This window comes from Salvelinus sp. IW2-2015, linkage group LG4q.1:29 (assembly GCF_002910315.2).
Source record: "Salvelinus sp. IW2-2015 linkage group LG4q.1:29, ASM291031v2, whole genome shotgun sequence".
Classification (NCBI taxonomy): Eukaryota; Metazoa; Chordata; class Actinopteri; order Salmoniformes; family Salmonidae; genus Salvelinus; species Salvelinus sp. IW2-2015.
In genome coordinates, this window is record NC_036842.1 from 12,705,426 (window position 1) to 12,715,339 (window position 9,914).

General features: G+C 43.1%; 2 protein-coding genes across 4 annotated transcripts; one reads left to right on the top strand and one right to left on the bottom strand.

The window, feature by feature from the left end:
* The first annotated feature begins 4,598 nt into the window (after positions 1 to 4,598).
* On the top strand, positions 4,599 to 7,170 carry rnf185 (ring finger protein 185). Of its 3 annotated transcripts, none has more exons than XM_023983772.2 (7): positions 4,599 to 4,742; positions 5,014 to 5,227; positions 5,533 to 5,551; positions 5,706 to 5,818; positions 5,941 to 5,995; positions 6,398 to 6,515; positions 6,665 to 7,170. In XM_023983772.2, exons 2-7 carry the CDS (start codon positions 5,061 to 5,063, stop codon positions 6,760 to 6,762), a joined length of 570 nt encoding a protein of 189 aa, XP_023839540.1. In that variant the 5' UTR covers positions 4,599 to 4,742; positions 5,014 to 5,060; the 3' UTR covers positions 6,763 to 7,170. The 3 variants fall into 3 exon arrangements, with proteins under 3 accessions (XP_023839540.1, XP_023839542.1, XP_023839541.1); XM_023983774.2 differs by having other exon boundaries at positions 4,601 to 4,691; XM_023983773.2 differs by having other exon boundaries at positions 4,608 to 4,882.
* An 800-nt stretch (positions 7,171 to 7,970) lies between these two features.
* On the bottom strand, positions 7,971 to 9,914 carry LOC111961468 (uncharacterized). Its single transcript, XM_023983765.2, has 2 exons — positions 9,671 to 9,914; positions 7,971 to 9,023 (listed from the first exon to the last, which is right to left on the bottom strand). Exons 1-2 carry the CDS (start codon positions 9,798 to 9,800, stop codon positions 8,254 to 8,256), a joined length of 900 nt encoding a protein of 299 aa, XP_023839533.2. The 5' UTR covers positions 9,801 to 9,914; the 3' UTR covers positions 7,971 to 8,253.

A 9,914-nucleotide genomic window follows, 5' to 3' on the forward strand; every position in this document is an offset into this window, starting at 1 on the left:
GGAGGCTACTGAGTCTGGCCGATAAGAATATGGTGATTGACAGAGTCGAAAGCCTTGGCCAGGTCGATGAAGACGGCTGACAGTAATGTCTTTTATCGATGGCGGTTATGATATCGTTTAGTTACCTTGAGCGTGGCTGAGGTGGCACCCGTGACCGCTCGGAAACCGGATTGCACAGCGGAGAAGGTACGGTGGGATTCGAGAATGGTCAGTGATCTTGTTTGTTGACTTGGCTTTCGAAGACCTTAGATAGGCAGGGCAGGATGGATATAGGTCTGTAACAGTTTGGGTCCAGGGTGTCTCCCCCTTTGAAGAGGGGATGACCGCGGCAGCTTTCCAATCCTTGGGGATCTCAGATGATACGAAAGGAGAGGTTGAACAGGCTGGTAATAGGGGGTGCGACAATGGCGGCGGACCAGTTTTCAGAAATAGGGGGTCCAGATTGTCAGCCCAGCTGATTTGTATGGGTCCAGGTTTTCCAGCTCTTTCAGAACATCTGCTATCTGGATATGGGTAAAGGAGAGAGCTGGGGAGGCTTGGCGAGTAGCAGCGGGGGGGGGCGGGGCTGTTGGCCAAGGTTGGAGTCGCCAGGAGGAAGCATGGCCAGCCATTGAGAAATGTTTGTTGAAGTTTTCGATTATCACGGACTTATCAGTGGTGACCGTGTTACCTAGCCTCAGTGCAGTGGGCAGCTGGGAGGAGGTGCTCTTGTTTTCCATGGACTTTACAGTATCCAGAACTTTTTGGAGTTAGAGCTACAGGATGCAAATTTCTGCTTGAAAAAGCTGGCCTTTGCTTTCCTGACTGGACTGCGTGTATTGGTTCCTGAGTTCCCTGAACAGTTGCATATCGCGGGGGCTCTTCGATGCTATTGCAGTTCGCCACAGGATGTTTTTGTGGCTGGTCGAGGGCAGTCAGGTCTGGAGTGAACCAAGGGCTATATCTGTTCTTTGGTTCTGCATTTTTTGAACGGAGCATGCTTGTCTAATATGGTGAGGAGTAACTTTTAAAGAATGACAGGCATCCTCAACTGACGGGATGAGGTCAATATCCTTCCAGGGTACCCGGGCCAGGTCGATTAGAAAGGCCTGCTCGCAGAAGTGTTTTAGGGAGCGTTTGACAGTGATGAGGGGTGGTTCGTTGACCGCCGGACCCGTGGCGGATACAGGCAATGGGCAGTGATCGCTGAGATCTTGATTTGAAGACAGCAGAGGTGTATTTGGAGGGCAGGTTGGTCAGGATAATGTCTATTAGGGTGCCCATGTTTACGGATTTAGGGTTGTACCTGGTGGGTTCTTTGATGATTTGTGTGAGATTGAGGGCATCAAGCTTGGATTGTAGGACTGCCGGGGTGTTAAGCATATCCCAGTTTAGGTCACCTAACAGAACAAACTCTGAAGCTAGATGGGGAGCGATCAATCACAGATGGTGTCCAGGGCACAGCTGGGAGCTGAGGGGGGTCGGTAGCAGGCGGCAACAGTGAGAGACTTATTTCTGGAGAGATTAATTTTTAAAATTAGAAGTTCGAACTGTTTGGGCATAGACCTGGAAAGTATGACAGAACTTTGCAGGCTATCTCTGCAGTAGATTGCAACTCCTCCCCTTTGGCAGTTCTATCTTGACGGAAGTGTTATAGTTGGGTATGGAAATCCCAGAATTTTTGGTGGCCTTCCTAAGCCAGGATTCGGACACGGCAAGGACATCAAGGGTTGGCAGAGTGTACTAAAGCTGGTGAGTAAGGCAAACTTAGGGAGGAGGCTTCTGATGTTGACATGCATGAGGCCAAGGCTTTTTCGATCACAGAAGTCAACAAATGAGGGTGACTGGGGACATGCAGGGCCTGGGTTTACCTCCACATCACCCGAGGAACAGAGGAGTAGTAGGATGAGGGTGCGGCTAAAGGCTATCAAAACTGGTCGCCTAGAGCGTTGGGGACAAAGAATAAAAGGAGCAGATTTATGGGCGTGGTAGAATAGATTCTGGGCATAATGTGCAGACAGGGGTATGGTGGGGCACGGGTACAGCGGAGGCAGGCCCAGGCACTGGGTGATGATAAGAGAGGACACCTTAGAGCTAGGAGGTCTATACACACATCCTACCAAACTTATGTTAACTACTTCAGTTGGCTGCTTTGACCAAAACGTGAATGTAATATAACCTATTCTAGGAGCCTATTGTTTGTATATGACCTTTATTAATTGTTCACTTCTTTGTCAACAATGTCAGGTACAGGTCGGGATGACTGGGGCCTTCAGCAAGTAAGGCACAGGGGGTAAGAAATCATTTTTACATTACAGATATAAAATCCCACTGTGACCATGATAAAGTTAACTACATTACTTTAGTTGGCTGCTTTGAGCGAAACGAGTATGTAATATATCCTATTCTGGGATAATACATTTTAAAAAATAAGTTCCCTTGCACCATAGGGACACTTGACCTCCACCACTGCTATGGTGCCCACCAGAACATCCAGTGAGGCCCCCAGGATCCCAGATGATGTGACCCAAAGCCCTGACTCCAGCACATCCATCAATGTAGCTATTTTGAATACCTTGATGCCCTCCTCTTCATTATCTGTGCCCCACTTTACAGACAACACCCCCATCCAACGACTGTGATCTGAGGATCCTTTTTTAGCAGCGACGGAGTAATGAACTTGGCCCTAACCACTGCTCCAAAATTGCTGGCTGTCAACCTCCCTCTCTTCATGGTGTGCCAGTTGGGGTTGATGCACTGTCCTACTGTTGCCTGCCGTATAGCCTCCTGCTGCTCGACTGATAGCACCATGCCAGCCAGGATGCCTGCATGCCCCAGGTGCCCTTGTTTTTTAACAATGTCCGGTGATGACAGGGAAGGTAGTGGTTGTTCTGGCTCAGGTTCAAGGAGCCATGTCATTCCACTGAACCTCCCCGGAGACGGTTCCTTAGCCACTGAAGATCCTCTTCTGTGGGCTCTCGGGTCAGAGGGTTGTAGTCTTCGACCGGGTACAGGTCCTCCACTGACTGCACCTGGTTGGGCACAGCTGGCTTCCTCCACTCACATTCCACAGCCGTACGGCCAATATTGTGGACCACCAAAATAGGCTGCATGGCTACACTTATGAGCTCCACGTGTGTCACCCTGCAACACACGTTGGAAATGATTTTGGAAAGATTGTCATCTTTTTGAGTGCTACACTATATAAATAAAGTTTGATTTGATTGAAGACATTACAGCTGTAGAATATTTAATCAACTGTATTTTTCACATGAGGACAAGTGCAGTTTTCCCATTAACTTTTCATTGATTTCTTGGGATTTTATCACTTGACATATCAATCATATAGTGGGAAGGATCCTATAAATCAAGGCTGAATGCATGTACCACAACGAAAAAATAAATACTGTGCCTTTGAAGATTTGTCTCTGGTCATGAAACTACAATACAGGCTTGATGTCTTAACAGTCAATTCTGAATATCAATAGATTTTTAGATTCATTCTCATCAATGAAAACATTCTAGAACTGAGTTATAAATCATCTAAGTCTGATATTCAGGATAATCTGGTTAATGATTATATCATTAAGTGGCTCTTGTAGAATGACAGCTTTATAGAACACATTGTATTTATACGATGCTCAAACTTAACTTAATAGCTACACTCACCGACACAGGATAAACTTTATCCCTCATGCTGGCCCCGACCAAACTGGTAAATTGCCCCTCACTATAGCTGCACTTCTCCACATGTTCAGACAATAGCGGTCTTTTCCCATTTTAATACACTTATGCTCATCCTTAAATGCCATAAGGTCTGAAATAAACAAGCCGACACACTGTACAAACAATTATCTAGGCTAAGTATTAAATTATGTTTTGATCTATTGCTCTACTAGCTAGCTAAAGTGTAGTCAGTGGCTAGCTAAAACAGAGAAAGGGGATGTAAGAAGTTCAACACTTTAATTTCAAAACAGCACATGGATTCATCATGGATTGGGCACAGGTCGCTGATCACGCTGGTGATTTTTTTTCTTTCTTTTTTCCCCATGCTGGTGAACGGTAGCTGACAGTGCCGGCTAGAGATGACGTGCAGGAGCTTAATCAAAACGAACAAACAGATACTTAATTTGGAGTGTTTGTAAAATTCAGTATGTGAAAATGAATGGTGGTAAAACGACTGGAACCATTTCCATGTTTGACCGCTAGGTTGAATGGATATTGTGACTAGTCCACTGTTGCGGACTATAATGATGCTTTCAAACCAACTAGGAACTCCGGGGGGAAAACGATGTCCGAGTTTCCGACTTGGAATTCCGAATTCGATGACCGTTAAAAAACAAAAATCTCTTTCGGAGCTCGTTTTTTAATATTTTTTTTTAAGTTCACAGTTGTTTTGAATGCACTTAAATCAGTCGTCCCAGATGGCTGTGGTAACTATTGACGACACCAGCACTAGGCTATAACGTACACATTTATGCTTTTATTTTATTTTAACCTTAGCAGTGTGGTTAGGGTAAGGTTTAAAATCAGATTTTAAGAAAAATTGTAGAAAGGGTGGCTGTGGTGACGACCTGGGGCTAGGGCAACCAATCTGTATCCCTAATCATCACCACACAACTTCCGGATAACACAGTGACGCAATCATCTGAAACTAAAAGTGGAATTTAACTTGGCAACTTGAGTAAATAGGTGGCGTTCTACATAGCTAGGTAGATAACTCTACCCACGACACAGAGGATTTGTTTGATGAAAGCAAGGAGGTAGTCAATTGTATTTTGATGTTGATATAGCTAGCTATGTAACGTTAGCTAAACCAATAGCTACATTCTTCTAGCTAGCTTTAGCATACATGTTTTGCTAAACTAGCTAGCCACTGGATCTATCTGCTGCGTCAGTCTAGGTAACGTTACTAACGTCGCTGGAGAAATGTTGAGCGACAGTTCTCTGAACATTTAGCTATTGTAACCTAATTCAACAACGGAAATATCGATTGTTATATGTTTGGATTCATTTCCACATGCTAATTTACAGGCAAGGGGGTCGGCTACTTACGTCACCTCACTCTACATCCTGAGAAAATGGCTAGCGCTGCCCCTCCACCAGCGACTGCCACTGAGAACCCCAGCCCCGGCTCCAGCAGCTCGACAGCGGGGGAGGGTGGTAACCAGGACAGCACATTCGAATGCAACATCTGCCTGGACACCTCCAAGGATGCAGTGATCAGTCTGTGTGGGCATCTCTTTTGGTAAGCACAATCTTGTCTTGACACTGTTCTGTATTTGAGATTGAGGGACATTCATCCTTATTATCTGGTCGCCTGTACTCGGTAAAGGATCTCGTTCACAATTAAATAGAGTAATTTAATGTATCTCTGTGGTCTTATTTCACATGTCATGTTAGTTGCATATGGGGAAATGTTATTGATGCCATTTTTAGTTTTCGTAGTGCAATCCTCAGATGTCAGGATGAATGATGAGATGCTATGACTTGACTGTCATCTAATTATTCTATCTCCCATCCCTTACCTTCCCTGTCCCCTTGCACATCTAGTTGGCCCTGCTTACATCAGGTAAGTCAGTTGATACCTAATTTCTTTTACACAACCACTGTCATGATCAGCTGTCACTTGACCCTATCCCAAGGGATATTTTACTGCTTCTCTGAATGTATCATGTGATCTTAACCAGGGATGTCTGAATTGCCCCCTCCCCATGTCTATGCAGTGGTTGGAGACCAGACCTAACAGACAAGTGTGTCCAGTGTGCAAAGCAGGCATCAGTCGAGAGAAAGTCATCCCACTATATGGCAGGGGAAGCACGGGCCAACAGGACCCAAGGTGGGTTGATGCACTCAATACATGAAAGCAAGGCGCACAGTTTTCATACATTCCTCAGTTAACAACTCTGAATTCCACATCCCAAACTACTGCTGTAAACAACTAATCTCTCATTGTTATAGGGAGCGAACGCCTCCTCGACCACAAGGACAGAGGCCAGAGCCTGAAAATCGTGGTGTAAGTTCAGACTGTAATTATTTTTGCAAGAATGTGAGCAAAGTTCAATCCAGATTGTTCGACTCTGTACCACCTGTTTGCAATGTTGACTGCTGTATTGCACTACCCATTCATGATGAAACTATTACATGGTATTGTGTAGTTGCTGTAGTGCAAACCTGCCCATAGCCTAATTCATTAGCAGAATTACCTCTTCCACTGGGACCTATTAAGCTCTATCTGAGGAGTAAGAGAGAGAGGCTCTTTATTTGACCCCTTGAGAATGACAACACGGCACTAACGATTGCGTCACCTCTTCCTCAAAACACCTGTTAAATCAAGTTATTTTGTACATATTGAATAGTCATGTTATAACCCTGTCAATGCAATGTTACTGTAAAGTTCTCTTTCTTCCCATTACAGGGATTTCAGGGTTTTGGTTTTGGAGATGGAGGATTCCAGATGTCTTTTGGCATTGGTGCCTTTCCATTTGGCATTTTTGCTACAGCTTTTAACATCAATGATGGAAGACCACCCCCAGGTACTTTAGTTCTGCAGGTTGCACATTGTGTATTGTAACAATGTTTGATCAAAATGTGATTATTGTGAATGGCCCCCTCTACCTTGAAAAGCAGTTGTTCACCTGTTGAGAGAGATTACTTTAACGTGTCCCCCCCCCCCCCCCCACAGCTGCCCCTGGAACCCCTCAGCACATGGATGAACAGTTCCTGTCTCGACTCTTTCTATTTGTTGCTCTGGTGATCATGTTTTGGCTGCTAATCGCATAAATGTCTGAGCAGCCAAGACCAAGGCTCAAGTTGGACAGTTGTTTCCAGATACTTGTTTGATTTGTCCTTTTCCGCATTTAAGTATTGTCCTCTAGGCTTGACAAGCTATTGATTTAATTTCAGTAATCAATATCACTACTGTTTGATTACACCTGTACTATGAATCCTACAGAAGTCTGAAATAGTTTTTTTGTTCGAACAATGCCCCTCCCTCTCATTTCCATCAAGGTTATTATGTTTTTATTAGACATTAAGTGTACCAGGTTGGCAATATAGAACCAGATACTAAAAGAAAGATGGTAAATGTAAGCTACCAGATGTTTCCTCTGTGCTTGTATGGATATAGATTACAAGTGATATGTCCTGTTTCTAAACTAAATATGATATATAAATTCAGGAAGAGGCGTATCATTGGTGATACTTTTAAATTATTGACACAACAATTGCCTTTTGGGTACCACTACCAGTATGAAGCCATATAAACAATACAGTGGTGCATTTTTATGTGTGGTGTTAGCAGGGGAATAGTCGTGAAGAGCCGTATTGGTATGGGTTTAAGTTATTTAATGACATACTATACCAGTATGTCCTCAGTTGCCCTAGGAGTGATTTTGGTAAGACTATTTCTTATGTTTCAGAAAATAAGTGAATAAATTAAGGTTCCAATATTTGAAGGATGAAAGTTGAGACAATTTAAAGGAGTTATTTTTTTATTGAATGATACTGTCATTGTCTGCCACTTGTAAGACTATTATTTAGTCTGATGGAAAATGTAGAATTCTAATGCAAACGCTTCTATAGCATACATAGTAAAGAGCTTGGGGAAAAATATGCAAACGGTATAAAATGGATATAGTTTTCTTTAACCTGATACAACTAACAAGATGACGGTCATGGTAATAATATGCATGAGTAACTGATGCAGTTATTTGAGTAATCCCTCTAATTTCTATTTCATTTTTTGTCTTATTTACAACTTTTACTCACTCATTTATTCTAAAATATATATTGTAAAATATATAGAGTGGATTATTTTAATAACAATGGATGGTTAGAATAGCATTAGCATCTGTAATAAAGACTGTTTGCCCTATATCCTACTGAGATCTTTACCTAAACATTAATTCCACCTTTTATATGGGTTGTCAGTGTGTTTCTCATCAGGCATTGACCACTCAATTACAGACAAATAAGCATTCAAAATTAGAAACAGAATAACAGCCCATTTTATTTTCAATTGGGTTAACAACTTGCATTCACAACAGCAAAATTAGAAGATCATCTATAAAAAATAAAAAAATGTTATTTTTTGCACCTCTGATACCAACAAAAATGTGATATTGCAAAAACAGAACATTAATAACTTGCCTATTCATGTGCATTAGGAGAGAGATTTAAACAAATATATTTTAGGGAAAAATCGTTTCGGTCAAAATAAAAAAACATATAAACCTCCTGAGAGCAACCCGTCGACCCTACAATATKAATGAGTTATGACATCTCTTGATCTGGCAGTTCTTTGGACACCGTCACCGGTGGTTCATTGACAGTCACTTGCTGATCCATACTAAACTCGGCCTCATACATAATCTGTTGGATCTTAATTTTGGTCTCACATCTTTTTTGTGGAGTTAGCCTCTTCAAAGCAGGAACGAAGCTGAGGAGTAACATCTCATCCTCGTCACACTGCCGGATAGGGATCGTGGAATCCGATCTGTGATCTTTCTCTTTGGCCAGCAGCATCCTGTTCTTAGCGGAGCGCTTAGAGGGAGTGCTTGAGGAACATGGTGAAGCAGATTGTCTTGTCTGAGGCCTCTCCTTGGTTGCGTAAATTGATGACTGGAGCACTGCGGATGTCTGGGGCGCTGGGGACGTCTGGGCGCCTGGTGGACGCTTGCCCAGAAAAGACAGTTGGTCGCCTTGTTGCCCTGGGGACAGCTGTGTCACAAAAGCTAGCTGTGACATGGTGCCAACCTGGGTGCTAGGGGTTTTCATGTCGTTCACCAGGGCTGTGTTGAGTGTTTTGACAGGTATTATTTCCCTCTGTGTGCTTTTATTGATTGTATCAGGGCTTTCCAGGTTGGCAGGGGCCACATTGCTGTTTCTTGGTTTAATGAATGGTTGAAGAAAGATCAGACGTTGTCTGTATTTCCATCGGCTTGGAGCGAGCTCCCCTGTCTCCTCCTTACTCCTCTTTTCCTGTCGTACTTCCTTGAAGTATCGGTCTCTCAGATTCTTCCACTTCCTTTTGCACTCTTCAGCTAAAGGGATAAATCAATATAGATGAATCATACTCAAAATAATATATTGTTTTATGCATTGGATATCGAACATGAAGCTTTCTAAAGTAGTATGAATATAACTATTTATTGATATATATTTTTTCTTCAGATAACGTTAGAGGTGATTGTCTATCCCATCGATGGAGCCTCATCGGGTTCCTACTTATAAACTGTAAATAGAAGGATCTACCATTGGAGTTGGTACTAAGTTGCAGTGCTCTCCATTTCATGTCAAAATGTCGACAGGCTACTTGACATTTTTTCTATCAATGATTAATTGGTAGCTAATGTCATTCATGCGCGGAAAATGCGATGCCTCAAGTGACGCTACTTGTGTCTCATCGCGCGGTGGGGAACGGAAAAAAAATCCCTCCCTGTGCGGCAGTGTCTGCCGTCTGCGCTGATCTCACGAATTCGTCGGCCTCTGCCTCCCCATTGACTACAATGTGGTTCTTGCAGTGAGGTGCTGTTAAAACTCACCGTACTCATATGCTACTCACGTGATTTAAAACATATAATATAAACAAACTTGAAAAACAAGTCAGCTTGCTTACAACTGTTAGCTAGCTAAAACATTTGCATTAATGTGACTTGATAATTTGTAGAAATAGGCTACCAAAGCTCACCTGGAAGAGCTGTCAATGAGCTTATTTTCCCCCAAGCAAGTGATCTTGTGTCACCATTGCGGTAATCTGGCAAAGTTGTATTATACAGCTCAGGAAAATTAAAAACAGACAATATCAACTTTTCTTCCATCTTGACTTCTTGACATACGCGGAAGCGACGGTCTCCCGCCTTTCCGCTTGTGTGGCGCGTGGTTACGTCAAAGCGGTATGTACTGTACAGAATATCGCCAGCCGATCCGCTGCC

What these genes read in the sequence shown, in the direction of transcription:
- rnf185 (XM_023983772.2), top strand. Translation starts at nt 5,061, where the DNA reads ATGGCTAGCGCTGCCCCTCCACCAGCGACTGCCACTGAGAACCCCAGC. An exon ending in CAGAGCCTGAAAATCGTGGT is followed by an intron (nt 5,996 to 6,397) that starts GTAAGTTCAGAC and finishes TTCCCATTACAG; the next exon opens with GGATTTCAGGGTTTTGGTTT. An exon ending in TGATGGAAGACCACCCCCAG is followed by an intron (nt 6,516 to 6,664) that starts GTACTTTAGTTC and finishes CCCCCCCCACAG; the next exon opens with CTGCCCCTGGAACCCCTCAG.
- LOC111961468 (XM_023983765.2), bottom strand. Translation starts at nt 9,800, where the DNA reads ATGGAAGAAAAGTTGATATTGTCTGTTTTTAATTTTCCTGAGCTGTAT. An exon ending in CTCATTGACAGCTCTTCCAG is followed by an intron (nt 9,024 to 9,670) that starts GTGAGCTTTGGT and finishes TTATCCCTTTAG; the next exon opens with CTGAAGAGTGCAAAAGGAAG.